Genomic DNA, 23878 nt, shown 5'->3' on the forward strand with positions numbered 1-23878 from the left:
ACTCGCCTGCGCGGCCGGGGGAGGAGCTGCGCCAGGCCCGGCCCCCTCCCGGCCGGCCTGAGGTGGGTGCGCGCCCGGGCCCGCCCTGCGGCCTCCCCTCAGGGCTCCGCACCGCCGCCGGAGCGGCCGCCATCGCTGTGCCCCCCGGCCCAAGGTCGTGTTGGGCAGACAGTGCCCACGAGCCCGGGGGTGTTTAGTCGGTGTGAAGAGAGGGTGGGGAAGGTTTCCTTCGCCCTGGGAGATAAGGCCCCGGGGCGCTTCGAAGCCGCAGTGGGGGGCTGCGTTTTGGTGCCCAGGGCAGGGATCAGACTCGAGGACCTACCGAGGTCCTTTCCGGCTCTAAAAATCTATGAAATCTCTGGTGCGCCATGCACCGCACAAGGCAGCTAACGCCGATCGCGTAAGACTGAACTTGCCTGGCGTTTTTTAGTATAAAAAAGCGTCATTTGCACATAAGGCGAGGGGAACCCGTACTTCCCGCAGGTGAAACGCTCTCTCCGGACAACAGCAGAACGGTGCCTTTGCCTATCCTCATCCGGGACGCTTCACCGCATTGCTTGTGCTGTCTGATACGGAGTCTGATGGCAGGTTCATTAGGTTAAATCCAGATTCACTGGGCAGCTTGGCCCGGCTCCATGTGAACACGGCGGTGCAAGGGAGCACGTGCACCGGACCCGGCCATTTCGCCAAATGCAGCCCCGGGTGTTCGGCTGCTTCTTGCTCTGCTCCGCAGAGGTGCACGCTTCGGCGGGACAGACTCCTACCGCCTGCCTGGAGCCATGTATGCCCGGGTTCGTAGTCTGGAAGGACGCAATCAGGAATTCTCTCTTTTTGGCCAAGGGAATAGCACATGTACAAGAAAGGTTAATTTTTCAGTGAACTAAGAGAGTTTGTTACAAGTGATTCCTCTATTATGCCTTTTTTTCCCCAACCACTCTCCATCTGGATTTTCTCCGATGCTTCCTAGTGCATTGAAAGTGAGGTTTTCTGTTCTCTTGAGAGAGTGAGCCTTGCAGTAAGAATCCACTTGTTCTTGGCATCAGTCTTAGGCATGTTCTGTTTGTTGTCTTTCAGAAAGGATCCTTATCACCATCAGTCTTATTAGCAAACTGTACCCGGCATTTGTACAGAGAAGCTGTTCTAAAACAGCCTTCTGCTCTCATTCCACGTGTCTACCCTGGGTTTACAGAAAAGCACAAGCAAAGATGATCAAAGTCTGTTTGTAAAGGAAACATGCTTGGAAATTAACCGTCATAAAGAACTATTTGCAAAATAGATATGAATAACTCATAGCAGTTCTAGGGTGATTTACCTTTGCAGAAGTTTTATTATAAGTTTAATATTGGCATTTATGAGAAAATGGTTTCACAGCCCTGTCAGAAATGAAAATGTATAGCTTGTTAGAGTGAAAGCTGCAAAAAGAAGCTTGCTGCCTGCAGATTTATAAATGAAATGATATTTTTTAATAGCAAGGTTTAATTTATAAACATCAAGATACCAGGTAGCAAAATAATACAGAATGCTGTAGGAGCCTGGTGGACTATATAAACTTTATTAAGACATTGTCACGACAGCAGCACTGCCTTTCATCACCTTTGTGTCCTATTTTCATTTTTTCCAGTAAAAGAAAATAAGGCAGAAAGCCGTCAGCACAATGGGGAAGGGAAAGTAACTTATAAGCAAGTATGGCAGATTGAAAATTGTGCAAAGAATAACAACACACTGCATTGGAAAGACATGCCACGGACACGGATCAATGACAGTACACTGGCTGTAGTAGGAAACCTGGGAGTTGTAAGGTGTTTGATGGGGACAACAAGGTCTCGTGAAGGCTGAAAAAGGTAATAGATGATGATAAAGGTGCACTACTGAGATCCCAGATCATCTGTGCAGACTGTGAATACAGGTGTGTTGCAGTGATGTGCGGGGTGCATGTGTTTTGTTGCCCATGGCTGGTTGGATTTAGAAGCGCTCAACTGTGTATCCTAGGGCCTGTACTGCCAACCACTGTTGGAGAGTTGCCAGCAATACTAGTTGTAGGAGCCTGTGGTTTTGGAGCAGATAGGGTCACTATCAAATTTCAGGCAGTGCTGACTCCTGTAACACCCTGAGTTACCAATGGTTTGTCTTAGTATTTGCTTTTTTTAAATAAAATAGCTGAGGAGCACTCCTGTCTTATTGGAGTGTCTAAACTGAAATCCAAGATGCTATGGTTTTTGAACCCAAAAGCTTGCTTAAAAATTGTTTTCCAAGTATTTGAGTTGGTCTAATAAAAGATATCAGATTCACCCAAAGAACCTTGTCTGACTGTTTAGGGAGAGCATTTTTGATAAATATGATGTTGCCAGAGTTGTGGGATACAATGGGGCATCTATATTTGAGCCTAGGTGTGTAAATAGAAGACATAGTGAGCTTCAGCTTTTTGCCTGCATATGTACATGTGTTTATGGTTTATGTCTATCTGTCCTTTTTTGTTACTTGTTTGGGAAGCCTGGCCTAGGGAGCAGGATGCCCGGTCTGGGATTTGCCCTTGTTGTGCTGTCTGGAGAAGTCACTTCCCCTCTGTGTACCCGTCTCTAACATGGGATAACAATATCAGCTTTTAGTGACTTGCGATCTATGACTAGAGGGGCACAATGTAGCATTGTCATGTTTGGGACAGTTTAGTGAGTGATGGCTTTGAGAATCACCTTTAAATGGAATGTCCCCCCAGGCACTCAGTTTAGTGGCGTGATAATTAAGTGCTAAGACAGGACAGATGCTGCAAGCTGAGTTACAGGCATTTGTTGACAGGACCTGCCTCTACCCCATGCACTGGCCTAGTTATCAGTACAAATTTAGATCCACCGTAGAAGTTAATCCAATCTCTAACAGTGTTTAAAAAAGGCCAGCAAGGTATTCTGAATTCCCTTGAAAACGTCAGAGCCCAGATCCATAACTAGGCTTATCTCATAATAATCACCATCTAATCTGTTCTCCATGTCACTTGCATTTTGAATAAACAGTTTTTGCACTTGGCGTTCAGTACATTTGAACCAAAGACCAACCGATGGCATTTCTCAGCAAAACCTGTTCACACGTAGTCATGTCAAACAGAACAGTCCTATTCTTGTAGCAGGCACTTGCAGCTCTGTGCCCTTCTGAAACCTGAAGGATTGTGAAGTTGGCTTAGAATCAGACTTGTCAGTAAGGAATTCCTCCCACGTTAGCTGGAACTATTCTCAATTCAAACAAGTAAGCAATGATGGAAGCCTATTTTGCTTCCCTTCAATGAGCTCTGCTCACAACTTGTGCTTTGTTTTCTCTTTCAAAGGGGACTTTGATATTGGAACAATGGGTTCAATGCAGTCCCAGGTGCACCTCCCATGGCATTCTTTCTGTCAGACTGATTGGATGAAGGAGCCACTATGTAAGGAGGTCTGCACATATGTCTGAGAAAAGGTAGAGGAGCTTCTCCAGTGGTCATGGCACAAATCCAGAGCAAGTTCACCCAAGTCAGTGGAATCACCCTCGTTAGATACAGCAGGGAAACTGAGATCACTGTCAACCTCATCTTTCATCTTAGGCTATCCTGGGAGTCATTATCGCTGTGATCCACCATGCTTCTGGGCCCCTTCATGGCATGAGCTGCTTAGGTTTTGCAAATCTGCTAGCACTGCATTGCAAGTCAGAGTCCATTACCCCTTGTCCTCAGTTTGTGATCAACCTATTTTCCACATGCAACCTACTGCACTCTTTGTGCCAGTTGAATTTGGCTCAAATTGCAAAAAAGTCTAAGCATGCAAGTCCTTGACCCTCCTCACCCTGCTACTTTCTTCCCTACATTGGTGGAAGGAAGAGGTTCCTACTTTGGAGTCCATCATATCCACGTGTCTGCTCCAATGGCAGCCAGGACAGAACAGAATATACCAGGCTACACAAATGTCTCTCAGGGAGGGTCAAGGTATACTATGATAATGTAGCGGCCTAAAAAGCACCTTATGACTTCACTGCAGGAAGAGGAAGGGGAAAGGCAAATCTATTTCTAAACAAGAGATCTCCTGGATAATGAAGAGGACAGGAAAGACAATTTGGAGGTGTTCATGGTAGAGAAATGGATTTAAGTTGGAATATAACACAGGATAGACCATTAGTGCTGTAGAGGCATCCAAGTGTAGCAGTGAAATCAGTTCCACTGTGTGGAAAGTGCGTATGTGCGGTTGGAGAAAAAATGCCTGCCTGAGACTGGAAGAGGGGTATTGTGCTTCCAAAGTCTGTGGTTATCTTGGGTCTCCCAGCCTGAACCACAGATCTGCCTCCTGCTGTCAGTTAGCACTTAGGCAGGAGGTTCAGGTGTGGAAGCAGCTGCCATGTTGTGGCCAGTACAATGCCTTAGGCATGGGGGTGTGATGTGGGGGGAAGGATCACAGTCTGCTCTGTAACTATGGCTGTCCACACCATGACAATGAGACTTCTGGTCAAACTAGAATTTTATTGATAACTCAGACACAGGTGAATCTCGATCCTGCTCTCATTGCAGCTGATGCAGAGATCATCTCTGCCTTCAATAGGAACTGGATCGGGACCCTTAGACATATGATTAGGACACTGATAGTACAGGCTTTTACTGAGACACATGGTCATGTACAGCTGCTATGGCATGGATAAACAGTCTGCAGAGAGTGGCACTGCTGTGTGCTTCAGGTCTTGAGCTGGCTTTGACCAGTGTGCACAGGTTTTAGGGAGAGATGCAAGAGAGCAATTCAAATCATGATCGTAGCTGTTCTCCCTGTCCATGTAGTGTGTTATGTTGTTAATCACAGAGCTGGCTGGCAGTCTTCGCCTCCCTTCTTTGGGCTGTAGAATTAGGGGACAGGTGACATACTGACTGACTCTGCTGGCTGGTCTCGGATGGTTTTCTCCGGCCGAATGCACTCTGCCAGACGCTAGCAGGGATGAGGAGGAAATGGGTTACCTTCTACAGCTCTGGTGAGCATCCAACCTGAGCTGGGTGATTTAGCTTTCCCATCACAACCATCTACCACTGAAAGCCTCAGCATCTGGTGCAGTCAGGTACTAGGAAGGGGTGCCTTGTGGATGGGGAGATGAGGTCTGTGACCTCGGGGTCAGATAATAAATTCCACTTTGCTTTGTAATGACATCACATTACACACACTGTTGTAACGTCACTACCTGCTTGGCTTTGGACCCTCATTTCACAGCAGGAACCTGGCAGCCAGCTGAGCAGCTAGGTCCAAGGGCCGTGACATGGAGGCAAGGGCCACCATCAAATGGTTCTGCTCTAGTGCAGCAATAGGTTTGCTACATGTTGGGCTCTTGTCTTTGAAGGGAACTCTTTCCTGAAGCTGGCAGGAGCATTTTTATATGAGAGAAAGGGAAGGAGAGGCTTACATCTGGGAATTATGCTAGAAGCACAGGGACAAGACAGGGGTCAGTGGCTGCTTTGAGAGCAGAATTCTCAGTTGGTAAGAGGAGGTCATTCCACCCCCAGAAGCAGAAGAGAAAGCCAAGCAGGTGGGAGGAGGTGACTAGACCAAACCCTGGACTCATGAATGTGGGGAAGCCAGACCAGGGGGCTGTGCAGGGGTGGTATTGTTTCCCCTAGATCTGTAACTCCACAGTTGTGTCAGAGTGTATTTGCATAAGGAACTCCTTTGTGAGGCTGGCCTAGCTTCTCCCATTGCACTGCACCCAACACTGGCTCCCAGCCTCCTGCAATATCTGAACAACACAGGACTGCATAACATCACATCCTGCTCTTCCTGACCTGCTTGAGAGATCCAGGTGTCCAGACCAGTTTGTACACCATGTAGACAGGGATGCAGATGAAAGATGATGCTCCGATGAGGTACCCTACTGAGATGCTCCACTCTGGGTACTGGTAGTCAAAGAGCATGAGTGGTGGCTGGTCCAGGAGAGAGCTGACTATTATAAACTGTTAACAGAGCAAGAGAGCTATGTGAGAGGTGTATGATTTCAAGACCTGCATTCCAAGGGCCAATGAAAAGCACATGATCCACCCTGATTCATGGGGTAATGGCATTTTTTGGTAATTTAGAAATGACTGTATATAATGATGTACTAAAATTCCATTCAACACAACATCCATGTTTTTTCTCTCCTGTAATACTCATTCATGATTATACCAGGATCATGTGCATCTGTGCCTTCTTAGCTGGGATTAATTCCCTGGTGCCAGCAAATTGGTATACAGCATCTCACAAACTCTCAGACTGGTATCCAGCAAACTCACAAACTCATGCTGAGTTATTAAAGGCGAGTATGGGATTTAAATCAACATTTTCCAGACAGACATTCCTTACTAGCTCTGATCTAGGTTGTCTGTCAAGTTTTCATCAGAGGAAGACCTCTCAGAGTTTGCCCCTTTGAGGTTATTTCTCACTGGTGTAAATCAGTCATTCATTTTCCTTCTGCCTTGTTTATAGTACTTTGCCCCTAAAACCTAAGCTCTCAAGTCCTTAAAACAGCTATTAATCCTCACAATCCCTCTCCCCCCTGGAAGGCAGGTGATATTAGTATGTCCTCTCTCTTACAGATGGGCATTCTTTGAAGTCCAGTGTAAGGCTGGCATTTCAAAGGTGATGGATCCAGTACACAGTGCAGCACTGGAGCTGCATTTAAAATAGCCTGTCTGGCAAGCTGGGCCACAGTAAAGCTGATACATTGCAATCTTTAGAGTAGATGGATTTATTTTATAGAAGGGACATGACAGGGCCAAAATCACTGGGGGTGTAAGAAGGCATAACTTCATTGACTCAAGCTGAATTGCAGCTGCCAGCTGTGAGCTGTGGCCCATGATATATAGATCATGCAGATCAATACGTGCTGTGCAACCTTTTTATTTGACAAGTGCATAGTCTCAGTGTGTATGGATAGAATGTCATGTTCCCACTTAGCAAACTTCCTATTGATTTCTGGTTACAGAAAACAAGGGAGGTGGCTTTTCATAAACAACAGCCCTCCTTCCTTATACACCCAAGGGTGAGTGAACTGGGGAGCAAGGGAGGGTGAGTGGTGGGTGCAGGGAGACCTAAGCTTGCTTTGACATTGCTAACACAGGCACTGAAAGCAGTGGAGACATGATGGCAAGTGCTTTAGTTCATAGGGTTGCCAGAGGGTTTGGATAGCCTGTGCTAAAGTGCAAATGCATCCACTGAGCTGATCCACCATAGCTGCTGCATCTTCACAGCCTGTGTTCTCTATATTAGCTAGATGGAGGTTACCTCAGCTGTTACTACATAGGTCATATTGTGCTATAGATGTCCTCCCAAAATCTGTCAGGTCTTATGTCAGCATTCCAGCTGGCACGTGCATGGTTAGTTAGGTGTCTAAAGGAAAGTTAGCAAGCTGAGCCCCAGCTTGGGAGAACAATACTCACTGCTAAAAAGGCTGGGCTGATGGCCACCCAGCAAACCTGCCAGAACATCCCTGGGGCGAAGCCCAGCATGGACTTCACATCGTTACAGAACCGCTGAATTCCTGTGCGGAAGAAAATGGACCACAAACATTGTGTCACTGCTCGGCAAGGAAGAGTCAGCACCTACAGAGAACTCACGGAGAAAGCTCACAACTGCCAGGCTCGTGAGAGACTGTCCTTCATTCTAGCCTAGCCAAGACTGCTTACATGGCTACAAGAATAAGTCCTATTAGGTCTTGTGCACAGAGAAGCCTGTGCACAAGTATTTGAAGGGTCAAGATCGTTGGCTGTTCAGGGCCATCACTTAATAACAGAGGGGTCCAAAGGGAGTTTCCTTACCGTAAAACCATGACACTGCTATTGCTTCTAACAACACTACAGCTAGAATCGAGCATCCAGCGCCAAACTCTTCCAGTAGTTTTACAACGTATGCCCCACCCTGGAATGACAAATGCAAGCTGGCTGTAATGTTAGTGACTCTTGGGTAGACTGGGCAATGCTGGATTCTTGCTCCTTCCACTGCGCTGGCTTTTTCAAGCATTCAATCCATGCATTGGAGGGGAGTTGCTAAGCCCCTTGTGGGGCTTAGGACTGAGGGTGCTTAGGTGAAGGGGACTTTTCTCTTCCTTGGGATATTGCTGCAGGTGCAGTCCTGTAAGAAAGGCTGAGTGAAGGAAGCCAGTCTAAGAGAATCTGCTGGGGTCAATTGAGAAAAACCAGATGTAAAAAAAACAAACTGGAAGTGGGGAGCCTTACTTTGAACATTGCCAGGACAAGCCAGCCTGGTGCCTGAAAAAGAAAACCAGGGCTCACCAGTCTACTGGAGTGTTTCCGTTTGAGTGTGTCAGTAAAACAGTGAGATTGGGGAGCTGGCTAATAGAGCTCCAGGCTTTATAAGGAATTTGGAAAAGCCTTTGACCAAATTGCACACAAAGGACTGTTAAGGAAGCTAATTAGGTCTGGGTGAGGGAGAAAGTGTGGTTACATAGAGGCTATGAAGCAACAAGCAAACCACAGGGTTATGTGGGCTGTAGGGGCTGCCCAGTAACTTGGCCTGGGACTGGTGGTTAGTGTGATCTGCAAAATGGAATAAAGTGCAAAGTGGGAAACTTAGCAAAGGACTTAAAATGAACCAGGGTAGTTGAGAGTAGGGACGATTGCAAAGGAATCCCAGGGACCTTCTCAAGCCAGGAGAATGACAGCATGACGGCGGCAGAAATTTGGCAAATGCCTTTGTGGAAGATGAAGATACTCTGCTTGTTCCCATTGCGGGGCTGTATGTCAGCAGTAGCCTGCTCTCCCACGGGCATTTCCCAGGCAGCCTGTATGAAGGTCCAGCAGCAGAAGGAGGTGGCATTGCATCCACGCTCTGACATACTCACGTGCGTCAGTGTAGTGAGAGAACCCAGGAAGCACATGGTGATGAGGCCAAGAACAAACAGCTCCCTCCGCTTTGCCAGGATGTGAGGGTATTCATCCACTATTGCTGTGATCACAGCCTCCAAGCCTCCGAACTGCACAGGAACCAGAGGAAACCGTGGGGGAGCCAGAAAGAGAAAACAAAGGCTCAGATTCTGCACTTGGTGCAAAATTCACGATAACCCCATAGACTCTTTCTGGATATTTCATTTTTTGATTAGCTTCAAAGGCCTTTCCCTGGCTGCACACTGTACATCAAACCCCAAATTTGGAGTATGGTGCACAGATGTTATCCTTGGATAATATTAGGGGTCATCGCATCTTATTTTCAAATGAAAAAAAAATCATGGGCTCTTACAATAATTGCTGGAGTGAAATAAAAATCATAAAACAGAAGGGACCTTTTTATGTAAACCCATCCTGCTGTGCTTGTCCCTGTTTTCCTAGCCAGCTCTGAGAAAAGTCAACTTCTTTTGTCATTTTGGGGGCTCGTCAGCAGCATCACTAGGCTGAGTAAAACCAGGGATTACCCACCCCTCAGGGATTATCGCTTAGGACCAATTCCTTGTCCCTTTGAAGTTAATAAAGGGACCTGGGGGAGGCAGAATCAGCCTTATACAGAGCAGAAATGAGTAAAAGGCCCATTGAAATAACCTGAACATGGGTCATTTTGAGAGGAGAAGCAACAGGGTATTTTTCACAGCCTGTGGCCCTGTTTTTTGGATAGATGCCCAGCACTGACCAGAGTTCTGGCCATGGAGGAATCCTTCTAGGGCAGGGTGCTCTGCAACGGGCACTTAGGTCTTTCCTGGATCATGAAGGTACCTACCGTGCTGTCCAGCCCCAGAGTTATCACCATGAGGAAGAATATTATGGCAAAGAAGGTAGAGCCCATCATGTTGGCGATGGCCTCGGGATAGGTAATAAACAGCAGGCTGGGACCTGGAAGGGAGATGCTGGTTATTCCTTGCTCTCCAGTTGCTCTGAATGTGGTCCTGTGTGACAAATTCTGTCTCATGTGCCCACTGGCAGAAGTATGGGGATTTTCGTGCCATGTTAGAAAAGCTCTTGGGAGAAGATTGTCCAAGGCAGGAGTGAATGGCAGTTCAGTGCCCAACCCTCACAGAGAAGAAGTAGGTGCCTCATTCCTCTTTGTGCAGGTGAAGATTGTTCTGTTACTCACACCTGCCAGGCCTGGGCTTCTGTCCCCATTCGTGCCAAAGCCCCCTCAGTGCCTGGTCACTCCTAGGGAAGGCCCCCACCTGAGCTGCCAGGTCATTGCCCTGACAACCATTACTTAAGGCCTGTGAAGAAGGTAGTTTTTCCTTCTGCTGAATTAGATGGGAATAGTCGAGGCACAGGAATGTGACACAGCTTGCCGGAGCTCATGGGCAACTGGTGCCTCCTGAGTCTGGGGGGACACCTGCAGAAGCCAGTGGTGGCATTGGCGGTGGGGACAGGGTTGGCGAGCACCTGTAGAAGCTGCTGCTGGTGTTGGCAGAGAAGACGACCCTGTCATGGGGGGAACACTCCCCAGTCCTGTGTCCCTCCTACCAGTCGCCTATGCCAGAGTTCATACAGCAGAGCCAGGGGCATAGCTCAGGATCTGGATTTGCAGGACTGACCATTAATCACCCAGCCCCCAACACATGGTTGCAGACCAGTATCCATTATCTTGGAGGGCAGAAGGGACTATTCCAAGGCTAACGGAGGGCAAACCTTTGTCTTTTGCTACATCTTCTACTTCCACGTCCCTCATTTCAGCCATGTAGCCCAGCACTGTGAAAATGACAAAGCCCGAGAGGAAGCTGGTCAGGCAGTTCACCACGCTGGTGACGATCGCGTCCCTGAAAGGCAGAAAGGGGGAGAGTGACTGGGACGGGTGCCGTTCCCAAAAGTTCCTGCATTTCTAGCTGCAGGAGTTGTTGGCCCAGAGGCAAGAGGATTCTTGCTAGAGGCAGTAGCTGTGTTTGGACAGGATAACTCAGCTTGCCTAGGAGTAAGCAGAGCTGGGCAGACTTTTTTAGCAGCTGGAACACCACCTGAGAGACTTCCCACAGGCAGACAAGCTGGTGTTGTGTGGAAGCAGGGGAGTCCAGCCTCTGGGATGCTGAAGGCACCAAAGCAAAGCCCCCAGTTGGCTTCTTACCGGTAGCAGTTGTTGTTGAAGTGGTTATAACTGGCCAAGGCAAGAAGAACGCCAAATCCAGGGCCCAAGGAGAAGAATATCTGGGCAGCAGCATCAACCCAAACCTGGCAGAGCAAGCAGAGAAGCTGGATGGAGGCAGGATTGCAGGTGTCTCCTGAGGGCTTGGGCTCAGCCAGAAAGCCCAGCTCCCAAGCAGACACAGGGCAGGTCCTGCCCAGTGGGCCATGGTGCACAGGGTGTACACCCAGGCGTTTGGGCAGTGGCAGCCTTGCTTCCCGGGGTGCCCTGAAACTTTCCCTTTGCTCCAGCTGTGCTCACAGTGACTGGGAAAAGGGAGGGCTGCTGAATGATTAGCCCTGTCTCTGTTATGAAAGGCTCTAACTGGAGAGCATATCGCTGATTACCTTTCATGAAAATGCTCAAGTGCAGCTCTGTGCTAATTACAGACAGGAAATCTATTGTCAGGCCAGCTTTATACGGGCGGGCGAGAACGCGGCAGGAACGGAACCCGGCAGCAAATGAGATGGGTGATCCAATTAAAGATTTGCATTTCCAAGAGCGTGGCTAGCATGCCGCTATTTTGTGCAGGAATAATAAACCCATTACTCTCTGGTTCTCTCGTCTGGGCCGGGCATGTGCCCAATAGACTTGCAAGTGCTGACTCTTGTGTGAGCAAGCTCCTTGTTAAAGGCCATTGTCCATTGAGGTGGCTGGAGCAGATTACTAGGCTGGGAGATGCATCAGGTACACCTACTTTCTCATTAAAGTATGTGATGCTGTGGCTAATGTTCTCTCCCTGGCGTGCTGCTCTAGCAATATCTCCCTGCCAGTTCTTGTCTTTTGTGTCTCAAGCCCCACACTGTAGTGGGAAGGCCACTCATGGACATTTTCACATCCATGTCACACTCAGAGCAGTGTCCTATGACACAGCAGCCACTCTGTATCATGGGACAGCTTCCACTGCAGCCAGTATTCTTGTGCATCTGATTTTCCCTGCTGTGGACAAGGCAATGAACCCCGGGGAGTGCGTGGAGGTAGCAGGTCCCTCTTCTGCCTGCCTTGAGAGACACATGATCTCTCTAGGGTCATCAATCCAGTGCTGAAGTTTATGCTAGTTTCTAGTATAAAACCAAAACAGAGCATTTAACCCTTCTTTGCTTGACTCACAGGCTCTTCCGTGACTCCTCAAAACTTGGCTACACCCAACAAACACCTGGCTACACAGGGCAGAGCCCTTGACGGGGACTTGTTTGCTAACACTTACTGCAGTGCTAAGGAGCTTCTCCCAGTTGGGTCGAAGATAGAAGACGACCCCTCTCCATGCCCCAGGCAGAGTCGCTCCCCGAATCAGTAGTATGAGGAGGACAACATAAGGCAGAGTTGCTGTCACCCACACCACCTGGAAAGCAGGGCCGGATGTCACTGGCAGGGACAAGGGAGGTAGACTCCAGCTGGAGACAGACAGAGAAGACACCCCAGGCCTCGCTGGCAGTGATGGAACTGGAATGGCCAGCCAAATTAACACAACCTGGTTGGGGGGATGCTATCGCACAACATCATTATAATGAACCCTGTTTATAACATCCCCCTTTTAACAATCCCAGCAGTAGGAGCCAATTTTTTTCATTACTAAGATGCAGCAAATTGACTAGCCTCTTTATAGTGAGCACCCTCTTTTAATGAGCTTTTCTCCTGGTCCCACAGGGGTTCTGTATAACGGAGTTGTGCTGTTCTTTAGCAGTGGGCTGAAAGCAAGCAGCATTCCTGCAAGATTTTGGCACTGCGTGGAGCAAGGAGGCTACCAGGAAAGAATGACCTATATTTTTTACACCCCGTGAGGGCAGAGCAGGTTGTTACAATCCCTTGGGGGATTTTTGCCTTTTCTCTTTGTTAGCAGGTTGTCACCTATCTGATCTGAGTGCCCAAATACACTTAGTGTTTGGGTGACTCCTAACATGCAAGGGAATCAGTCTGGTTTAGACAACCCTTTGCAATTTGCAGTGCCCCTCTACTGCGAAGTCAGGCAGCATCACTGAATCTGGTTAACCAGGCTCCTGGTGTGTGTGGGAGAGGCAGAGCATGCACGGCAGGACCCTCTGTTTTGAGCAAGGATGCTATGCAGTGGGTCCTCTTCACAGGGGGTGAGGGCTCTCCTGAGATGGGGCACTGTCAGAAAAGCCTTTGGGCAGAACTGGAGTTGGAGGCTTGGTTACCTTCCCTGAGGTTTTCACACCTTTCCACAGGCTGAAGTAAACAATAGTGAAGATGAGGAGCAGGCAGAGGAGGAGCTGCCAGCGGATCCCACCCACATCATACAGGCCACTGGACTTCTGAATCTCAAGGACCTTCCTCCTGCGGCAAAAGAAATCCAGGATTAGGTGCTGATCCAAGAAGGGGAAGGCACATCCTAGTCTTGTCACCTGTGGGTCTTTTGTCATTTGGCTGAATCTGTTTCTGCCCCAGGTGTGTCCAGCTTAGACCATAAGAGCTGCAGCAGACCTGCAGAGAGCTTGTTTTAGTAGCAGGTAACTCCTGAACTCTAGGCTCAGCTCCTGACTCACTGTGGGTAGCGGCTTTAGGCAAACAAATCACTGAAGCGCTGGACAGACAATACATTTATAGCGGTGTAATAAGTACTACACCAGCATAAACAAAGGAGCAGGCAGATGATATAAGCCCCTAAACCAGGGCAAGTTTGCCTAGTCTGGTGGAGTTTTAGCTCTGCAGGAATCTGGTGTAAAACTCCACCAGCAGAAATTACATTGGGTTAGGTTTCGTCTGTCTAGACTCCTTTAGGGTAGCCATTTGCTACAAGCCATTACCTGCTTCTCCATCACCTACCAGCAGGCAGTCAGAGCCACGTGTTGGATGAACTGCCCCTGGGTAGTTGCATGACTGCCCCTTCAGAATCTCAGTCTAATTTACATCAGGATACAAAGCACTGCAAATTACTGTGGGGTATGTGTTTATAAGCCTCTGAGATCTTGGTCCTTCGCTCAGCAAATCTTAGCATGTGGCTGGACCCCAAGGAGAGAAGGAATTTTCCCAGCCCACCTATGTCTTCCACTTACATGCACTTACATATAAAACTCTTCAGCCGGCGACTTGGAGAAGTTGCTCCAGGTCACGTTGTTCTTTCCAAAGTAGTTGGTGCAGTTGGGTGTGTTCCAGGGGTTGTCGCAGCTTGTCCATGGCAGGGAGCTGGTGAAGGAGGAGTAGAAATAGTACAGGGCCCAGGCGATGATGGTGTTGTAGTAGAAGGAGACGTACAGGCCAATGATGCAAATGGCAAAGCCAATCCCTGTGAGGGGTGAGAGATTGCTTTAAGAGATGTTCCTGTTCCTCCTGACTGCTGTGTGGGCATGGTTCCTGCACATGGCATTCGGACAGGATAGTGTAGTGAGTGGTGACTTTGGAGCCTTCTATTTTTATTTCTCAGCTAGAGGCATCATCCTTCTGGAAATCATGCCCTTGCAGGGGATCTACCAGTCGGGAACCCAAAACCGGGGCCCTGAGAATGCAGTGTAATGGCAGAACTTTGGCAAACGTTGGTCACTAAATCATGGGATAAATCTTTGGGGAGACTGCTTTGACTTTGAGGAACTCTGTCTGATACAGGAAGCATCTCAGGAGCTGGATCAGGGTCCCTGGGTCTTGATCTTGACTGTGGATGTGAGTCACTGTGCACAAATCAGTTCATTTCTCTCTGCTCATGAATTTCCCCCTCTGAGCTGTGTTTGCTTAAAGTCTGCTGGCCAGCTTGTTGCAAAGCTTAGTTGGTATCTGCAAAGCCCAGTGAGCTAATCGGTTAGAAGGGACTATTGGACTGCTGAGCTCTCCATGAGGACTGAGCAAAAGTACTTTGGTGAGATATTGTTGTGTGGTTTGGGCCTGTGGTTGCAGGAATTTGCTGTCATCTCCTGTGTGGACAAAGCAGAGAATCGAGCACATACACCAGAATTAAACTGGGGGTGGGGAGGGGTGTCTTACCTTTAAAGATGGGACAGATCCGTTTCCAGATGGGGATGGCTCCTGTCCTGTGGAACTGTCCCAGGGCCAGCTCCATATAGAAAAGAGGCACCCCCCCAAAGACGGCCATCAGGGTATACGGGATGAGGAAGGCCCCTGCAGAGAGTGAAGCAAAACCGTTGTAGGCATTGGCAGCAGGGGGGCAGGTTCACTCAGGCTGGGTGAGTATCAGTGCTGCATACAGGCTCCGGGAACGAGCAGCCATCCTTGCCCATGTCAGAGCCACAGGGGATGGGATCTGGGATGGGGGCCTGGCCCTCCTGAAGTCAACAGGAGCTTTGCTGTCAACTTCAGTAGAGGCAGGATTTCATGCCTGGTTCCAAGAGGCAGCATTGCCCAAGTGGCTTCTCCAGAGATGTGGGCTTACCAGGGCTCTGCGTCCCCTCACAAACTGCCGCAGACACAGTTTTCAAGCCCATTTCTCTCCCTGTTTTACTTCGCTAAGGAATCAGGGTGTTTTTTTTAGGAGCTGCAGGGACACACAGCTCCAAAAAAGCTGGACTTTCTGGACTTTGTGTGGCTGCATTGTGGCTTAAAGCCATCCTGCTTTTAGTTAGGAAGAGATGAACCAGCTGTAACCCCAAGCTAGACAGCATCACCATGGGGAGGAAAGAGGCATTAAGCACCTTTCAGGTTTGAAAAGGTTCTATAGAGGAACATCCCAATGAATATGCATTGTCCCTCTCCCAGATAAATAATTAACATTGTCATTTGCATTTTTCATAATGGGGCAGTAATTACTGGGGCTAGACTTGTACTGACTGGATTCTTTCTACTTGGAACTGCTTCTACACTCCTCAGAGTAATCCTGTGGGGAATTAGTTAACTTAGGCTCCCCTACCTCCACTGAAAGTCCTGTACCCAGAGAGATGGCTGGTCTGACTTGTTCCAGCCAGTGGGCATGCAAGGTTTTCCTTTTGCTGAATGGCCATTGGCAAGGGTATCATTGGAAGATGTGGGCAACTTCATGGCTGCAGTGAATACGAGCAAGGAAGTTTACTGCTCTTCCCAAAGGTGCGTGACAAGGCATGGAGGGACCTGCACAGGGGTCATGCCCATGTTGTGTGTGGATCAGGACACCGGAGTCTGGATGAGTCTCTGAACTACCCAGGTCTTCTGAACCTGTGCTGGGACTCTCAGGCATAGGGGTCTCAGGTAAAGCCCCCAGCACTCCCTGTATCAGTTGAAAAGAGCTCTTTTTCCTCTTATAATCTGGTTCTGACCTTGGCAGTGTACCAGAACTGCATACATAACACAGTCCAACATCGCTGCCTTTCACTGCTCCCCAGAAAGACAGAGTGCAAGGGCTTCTTAGCTGGGAAGACTTGAGTGGAGCCAGGTTTGTGAAGGGGAAGGTATGGAAGGAAAGTGGCTTGGCCTTATAGGAATGGCCTCACTTCACAGACACAGGCAGGGCTCCAGCCAGTACAGTGGTCAATCCAGCTATGTCTGTACAACACCTGGTACAATGGGGCCCAATCCTGAGCATGACTGCGTTGTGAATATAGGCAGCCACGACACTGGCCACAGGCATTTGCTTGAATGCTGGGTCCCATTGGGGAGGAAGGCAGAGGGGGTGTACCACACTCCAGTTACAGTCAGAACAGGTGTTGCCAGGCAGCTGCTGGGGCAATCGCCCTCCACCTTTGGTAGAAGCCATTTCTGCCTAACCTGGACTGAATGGCCACCCCCACATCCCTCTGGGGTTCCAAAACGTTGCATTGTTTGTCAGGATTGCGAGTGGCCTGGGAAGGGACGATGCCATTTGGTGACCATTTTTTTTTCAGTGTTTGTAACTCCACCCTTCACCCATGATAGATTGGAGAGAGGCAAACAATTAGGTCTACAAATAGCACCCCCAGCATGTCTCCTATAGTAGCTAGAAATGAAGTTAACCAGCTGTTTCTTGAGCTGTATGTCTGATGTTGTGCCAGGGGCACTAGCAATCTCACTACATGATGAGTGCTATCATGCCCAATGTGTGCCCTGCTGGAGGTCAGCAGGAAGCAGTCCAAGAAACATGGAGAAACACGGTCATGGAATAACAGAAACATGGCCCGCTGCAGTTGCTCTGCCAGGCTATTTATAGAATCTGCTAATTTGCCGAGGAAGAGTCGAAAAGATATGCATGCATTGCCTGACACAAGGGAAGCAAAGGCCCTGACCCTCTGAATTCATCCAGGCTGTGCCATCTGATCATCACTGCTTTGAAATGCAAACAAAACACAGCATTCACTGTGGATAGGGCATAAAACTTTTTTCTGACTTTGCAAATAACTTGCAGGATGCCAGTGTAACAACTTGCCTCATCCTACGTTGCCTCAGTGGTTCACTGAGAGAGAAGCAGAGAAATGGGGTTTGATGAAACGAGGGTATGCTGTGGAGAAGGAGCTTAGGAGGTGGTCTTTGAACAAGGGTGCTAACAGTTCTCTAAAGTCATGAAGGGAAGGCCAGTCAGTCCAAGCCCAATTATCATTTTATTTTATGTTAGGAACACAAATGAAGAACAAGTTACATTTGCTGCTTGCACAGGTGTTCACTCTTTCTCTTTGTGCCCTTTTGGGCTTTTATTTTTTTTTTAAGAACAGCATCTTAGTGTTTTAATGCTTTTATAAAACGCCCTTTAGATTTCTACTGTGTGTCATGTTTTAAGGTCGATTGACAACAAGCCATTAATTGCTCTCAGTTACACTGCAGTACATCTGGAGTAATCCCGTGGATTGAAGTGCAGATGCTTTGAAGCAACACGAATGAAGCTGAAATCAGAATCTAGCCTATAGCCTTCAGCATAGCATAATTATTGTGTTGTAATTTGCCCAAACATTAAAGCATGACACCCGAACTCCCAAACTTTTGGCAGTCAAATCCACCGTGTTTTCTGCAAACAATGTAAAACATCTTTATTTCCACATTTTACACTCTTAAAAAGAGATTTTTCTACTCTTATTTAAAACAGATCATTGACTAAACAGTTGCTGGAAACATTTTCTAACAGTAGGATTCTGGGGAATTTTGAACTTAATTTGAAGTTAATTTCTGTCAGGAAGAAATAATCAGAACGTTTAATTAATTGGTTGAGCCTACTGAAAGCTGCTTTATAGACATCTAAATTCAAGTACCACGGACAGCTCCACGACGAGCCTTTTTAGGCTTTATTTTAAAGGACTGTAATTGTACGAGAGATATGCCTGTAATCTCAAATCAAGAATATTTGGGATGTTTGAAATAATGATCTTAAACTGCAAGACATCAAAAGGAATCAGTTTCACAAACTGGCAAGACAACTTTGTTGTCAGCCACTGAGCAGGATTTGACCTTTGTGGTACTTTTTCATAATTTTCCTTTCTTTTTAATTTTAAATGTATTAATTGCAAAACATATGGTGTTCTTCCTCAAAGCAGAAATGCACACCTCTAACTGCAGAAGAAAGGGCACTGGGTGGGGGGGGGGAAGATTTAAAACAAGTAGAGGTAACATGGAAAAGAGAGATGCATCAAAGCTGAAGTTGTATCATTCCCTGAAGTTGCCTGGCTCAGGCAGTCATGGCTGTAAAACAACCACCAAGCAAAGGGAAGAAAGAACAAGTTTTCCAAGTCTAAATTTTTTTTAAAAAAGCCATTACTTTTTCTTTAAAAGCAAATTACAATAAACAAAGCTTTGTCCTTACCCCCTCCGTTCTGGTAACAGATATAAGGGAACCTCCAGACATTGCCCAGATCGACAGCAAATCCAATTACCGAGAGGAGGAAATCCATTTTTTTGCTCCATTTGTCCCTGGAGTCTGTCTGGGTCATGAGCGGCATAGGGTTGGCAGCAGAGCCAGGGTTTGCTCCTGTCCCCTGTGCGGGAAGGCTACCAGCCTGAGCTGGTGAGTTCTGCTCTGACATTCTGCCTCCGATTCAAATCCTGCAGGATTCAAGCTGAATAAGTTGGAGAAGAGAAGGATTTTGTATTGCTGATGACAGAACCAGGGAGGGGAGGGTCACACAGACTGGGGTTCTCCACCTCCAGCCTGGAAATCCACACCAGCCCTCAGAAGGACCCATCCTTTGATCAAAGGCAGGAGGGGGTGGAGAAAGCATTTCATTGAGAGCACAGAGCTGAAATGCTGGGACCAATGTAAGGGCACTGGGTATTGATAGGTTCTCTTTCTAGGGTTTTGCTGTCACTGGAGGGGGATGCTATGCTCGTGCGCAGGACGAGGAGGTTGCAGGGCGGAGTGTGAGATTAATTCTCCTCATTCCTAAGAGACTAAGTGGAGTTGGAGCAATTCAGCCTGGGCAAAAACACATTTCTCTGTTGGAGCCTGATCACTGCTTCCTACAAACAGAGGCTATGTAGCAGGCCAGGGATGGCAGGTTCAATACAGACCATGTCTGGGTGTATTTGAACAGGGACCGTGCATTTCTTATATCACAAGCAGCTTTTCTGCTTTGCTCTTATGTTGTCTGGTAAACAGCCCTTTCTTCATCCTTTATTTTTATGATCACCGTCATGACATCATAACTAAGTAAAGGACACTGCCATTTATTCACACAGAGAAAATCTGTGCTGAGATAGAGCTGACTTAAAATGTCATGGTCCTGGAAAAGATGCAACAGGCCTGATATGAACACAGTACAAACGCACTGTGTTTAGGTCAGAAAACCTGCAAGACCCATTATAAACCAGCAGGCATTGATGCTTTTCTGGTTCCTATCCCTGCATTTTTGGAATTATTTTCAATATCATTTAAAATTCCCTCTCTTAATGTACTCCCTGTTTCTTTATTTAGCAAAGAGCTATGGGTTGTCACAAATAAACTGTCTGAAATAGAATATTTTTTTTGCAGAGCAAATGTTATTATGAAGGGGATTTCACTATAATGAAAGGTCATTACACTCTTTACAATTTGATTGGCAGAATGACAAATTTCATTACTGACATGAATTTAGCAGAGCAGTTCAATCAAAGCAGGGAAACAAATAACCAACGGAGCCTTCTGCAGAGGGAAATGGGACGGCTGGTCAAAATGATGATAACATCTCCTGCCATGATTCGAGGTCTTCCTGTAAATATTAATGCTGAAAGGAACATGAGCTCTGTGGCACTGTGTTCTACTTCCCTTTACACTTTTGGGGCCCAGCCCTGTAGTCCTTACTCTGGCAAGTTCACCCTTGAAAGCAACGAGCATTTAGCTTGAGAAAGGCTGTTGATTGGTCCCTGCTTTCTGCAGCACAAAATGAGACCATAAGATCAAAGATTTTTACACTCCCTAAATTTGCTGCTCCAGTCCTTTGAAAAGAGCCATGGGCAGTGTAACCATGTTGACTGACTTGTGCTACCTGAGGATACTGTTGTGTTTGTCCAAGTCTGGACAGAAATAAAATGGCACAAGCCACTGGCATGGGTCAGAGTGCACCTATCCTGACCAACACAGGATATATTTTGAACATAAAGTAAAACTATGAATTATTTGCCATCAGCAGATTCAACAAAAAAAAGTTTAGGTGTAGATTATTAGGTGCACATTCAATTAACGCATTCCTATATCTCCCAGATATAGCCTGAGGTAGTTTTTTGCTAAGAAACAGAGAGCAGTGGTGCGTATCTTTGCAGGATCTCAGTAACTGCCTACACCATCGCCTATATTTTCCTTGCCTTGATCTTGTCCTCTGTGGTTGACGTTCTGGTGTCTTCTGTTCCAGCATCTCCATCTCCCCCTCTGGCCATGCTGTGGACTTTCTTCAGGAGACGTTGCAGCAGCTTCTATGTCACAGGGACAGGAACCAGGTCTGTATTCCTTGCACATTCAAAATGCCAGGGGAAATCAAGGAAGGGCTTTGGTGCACAGGCATCATCAAATCAGCTCTAGAGAGAAAAGCTACTTCTCCCAGTCTCTCCAAGGAGAAACCCTTTAATCAGCACTGTCCTGTCTAAGGTTGTGGCTGAGTTCCTCCCTGTCCAGTTCCCTCCATGCACAGACTAAATAGTGCAAAGGCTGCCTCAGGCAGTTGTGGCAGAAGAGCTCTTTACACAGCCCCTTCAGCTCACACTGGCCTAGGGTGTCTTCGGAAAGCACTTATAACCACACTGAGATGCTGTTATTTGTATTATTATAGGGTCTAGGGGCTGCAGCTGGAAACCAGGTCCCCACAGTTCTGGACACTTCACAAACAGAGATGGTCTATTGATGATGCAGTGTGGGGTAGATTGGGGTGCTGTTCCTTTACTGTTAGCACAAAGCTACCAAAATGTTGATTGCCCAGCTAGGAGCCCTGACAGTCCCCAGCGAATAATTCACAGGAAGTAACTGAGGTGAGGCATGCTGCTTTGTGAGCAAATCCCCACTTTCCTTCAGCCTATTCCTTGTCTGAAGACACGATGCGGCAACACTTGTACTGTGGGATGCACTCAGGCCTGCGGAGAATCGCTGACTGCTCTCTTCAGATCTTCTATTCCCAAGCGGTGTTGCTCAGTTCTAACACCTTGTTTCCATTTGATGATGCAGTGAGCAGGTAGGCACTTCTGGTGTGGCTGCACCCGTGTGAGACCTTGGGGTCCCCTCCCCAGGAATCCTCCTGTCTGCACCCTGGCTGAAGTGGTTAAACTGGGAAATGATCTGTGCTTCATTGTCTGGGAGCTGCTGTTGCCTTTCTTCATGGGGCGGGAGATGGTTTAGAATTGAATGAGCCTCCTGCGTCTTCCCTTGTATGCAGTCAGGGTGAGAAGGCTGCTCTGCCGATCGGTTCTGTCTGAAGAGTGCCTGTTAGAGAGGCAGGATGCAGCCCTGTTGGTCTGAGGACTGTCTCAGAGGCTTGAGTGACAGAATATAGAGAACAGATGCCATAGCAACCATAAAGCAATAACCAGTCTTTTCCTATCATTGATCCTCCCTCTCTTCTGCAAGTTTAAAGGCAGTGTCTCAAATACTTGTGTGTCTGGACCCCTTCCCTGGGAGGCAGTACCATTCCACTCTGCACCATGACAAACGGTTGCTAACGGAGTCTGTGATCAGCTTTGCAATTTGCTACATCACACCATCGAATCACTGTCACTCATGTCATGCCACCGCTTGAAATACAGCCATTTCGGGAGCGAGACAAACTGACTCTCTGCTAGTGGTTCCTGCAGTCTCTCTCATTTTCTTTCTGCCCGTCTTCTAGTGTGTCTGACATTGGCGTTACGGTTGCATCCTAGGCAGAGCTAGACACCAGCAGGACCTAGTAAGTCAGTGTGATTGAACTCTTTATCTGTGCGCCACAGTTTGAGACAAGAGGTGAAGAAAAATTCTACATGTCACTAACTGCAGAGAAGCTGCTGGGGCAGGATGCAGTGACCTGACTGGGCCTTAGTTCAGGTGCCAGTATTCAGTGTTGTTACTGAGTGCAGCTGGCAGGATGTCAGATGGCATCCCCAGCGGGTGGCTGCCCTCTAGCACCATGCCATGGCAGTGACTCAGTGCTTACTCAGGCCCCAATTCTTTAAGATCCTTTAAGGACACAAGCAGCCCCTGATGCCTCCTTGAAGTACTAGCTGAATCAGGCCCTGACTTGTCAGGGTGACCTGCCAGGTGCTGTGTGGTCTCCTTCCCCCTTGCAGTCAGTGCAAATGAAAGCACCAGTCAGGAATGGCCTGGGGCTGCTTTCTGGCCCTGGAGCCATGATGATGTGGTTAATGGATGAATACTGTGTGAGTCTAAGCTAGGACCATTGAATGCTGAGGCTTGATGCTTGGCCTCACATGTGAGCTGGTGCTGGAAGAATTTGGAGTGCGTTTACATTCAGAGTTTCCTGCTGCTGGCATGTTGCACTGCCTTTGCTATGCCAAGGAAGACTGTGTCGCCGTCCAACCTCTGGTAGCTGGTGCATGTGGTTGCTCCCAGGCCTTCTGCCAGCTGCCATGGTCCCTGCTGCAACTGGTGCCTCTCCTGGGTGCATTGTCATGTTAGTGGCTTGCCTGTTGTCCTGGGGTTGTTCATTGCCACCAGAAGTACAGGGACATGCTTGTGATTAGGTGGTGTGGGGGTGGATACGACTATCCGCCGCCCAAACTCCCAGCAGTGGTCTGGAGCATAAAGAGGTTGAAGGTGAAGAATTCCTGTTGAGGGGTGGGGGAAGAGGGAAGGGTTAGCAGTTTGGGGATGAGCATGTTTTGAACAAAATATTAAACCTTTTTCAAGGATTACAAAGAAGGAGCTTTTTGACTGGATTCAGGCTCTCCCTTGCCAAACCTGTTAGCATCTTTTGGCACTTTACAAAATGGGGCTGTCATTTTGGAGCTGAGCAGAAGCTGAAAAAAAGCCATCAGTCTATTTTCTCTGGCCAGGGTCCTAGGGGAGTACAAGCTAAGCCCTGAATATCCATGGCAAGATGTTCCAAACTCTCCTTCCTTTGGAAGAGGCTCCAAGGTGCCCAGGGAGGTAGGTCTATTCTGTAACCCGCTGACTTTGCACCTGCAAGTTCCCACTGAAGCCAGTCTCTTCACAAAGGGCTGGTGCCAATCCTGTAGGGCCTGACCTGGGAACGATTGCTCCACCTTATCCTAATACATTTGTTGTCAGTTCAATGGTCAGGCTTCCGCTCCACCAGCCTGTCATCCTTGACAGATTCCACCTTGGGCATCTTTCTGTCAAAGAAGCAACAAAACTCCTCAGAGCTCAACCTGCCAGCATCCTGAGTCCCTGACTCTCTCTGTGAACATCGTATCAGTCACCCGTGCTACTCTGCTCTTGCCTACGAGCTGCTCAGCTCTGGTCTGCTTCCATGGCTTCATCTTTTCCAGAGTCAGACCCATGCTGCCACTGTCAAATCAATGAAAGGGGAGCTGTGAAATCCCAAACCTATAGACACAGCAAGTTACAG

At 47.8% G+C, this 23878-nt stretch overlaps 1 protein-coding gene across 1 annotated transcript; it reads right to left on the reverse strand.

Moving 5' to 3' along the window:
* Positions 1-4742: 4742 nt before the first annotated feature.
* Positions 4743-18922, reverse strand: LOC149857915 (sodium-dependent serotonin transporter-like). Its single transcript, XM_090063965.1, has 13 exons — positions 18703-18922; positions 14997-15131; positions 14088-14307; positions 13220-13358; positions 12271-12405; positions 11007-11110; positions 10577-10704; positions 9687-9799; positions 8821-8952; positions 7778-7877; positions 7400-7500; positions 5768-5935; positions 4743-4925 (listed from the first exon to the last, which is right to left on the reverse strand). Exons 1-13 carry the CDS (start codon positions 18920-18922, stop codon positions 4845-4847), a joined length of 1776 nt encoding a protein of 591 aa, XP_089920091.1. The 3' UTR covers positions 4743-4844.
* Positions 18923-23878: the final 4956 nt, after the last annotated feature.

Source organism: Crocodylus siamensis, chromosome 9 (assembly GCF_052110815.1).
Source record: "Crocodylus siamensis isolate JL-2025a chromosome 9, ASM5211081v1, whole genome shotgun sequence".
Classification (NCBI taxonomy): domain Eukaryota; kingdom Metazoa; phylum Chordata; order Crocodylia; family Crocodylidae; genus Crocodylus; species Crocodylus siamensis.

What these genes read in the sequence shown, in the direction of transcription:
- LOC149857915 (XM_090063965.1), bottom strand. Translation starts at nt 18,922, where the DNA reads ATGTCAGAGCAGAACTCACCAGCTCAGGCTGGTAGCCTTCCCGCACAG. An exon ending in CCGGCTGAAGAGTTTTATAT is followed by an intron (nt 13,359 to 14,087) that starts GTAAGTGCATGT and finishes CTTTTGCCGCAG; the next exon opens with GAGGAAGGTCCTTGAGATTC. An exon ending in AGAAGCTCCTTAGCACTGCA is followed by an intron (nt 11,111 to 12,270) that starts GTAAGTGTTAGC and finishes TTGCTCTGCCAG; the next exon opens with GTTTGGGTTGATGCTGCTGC.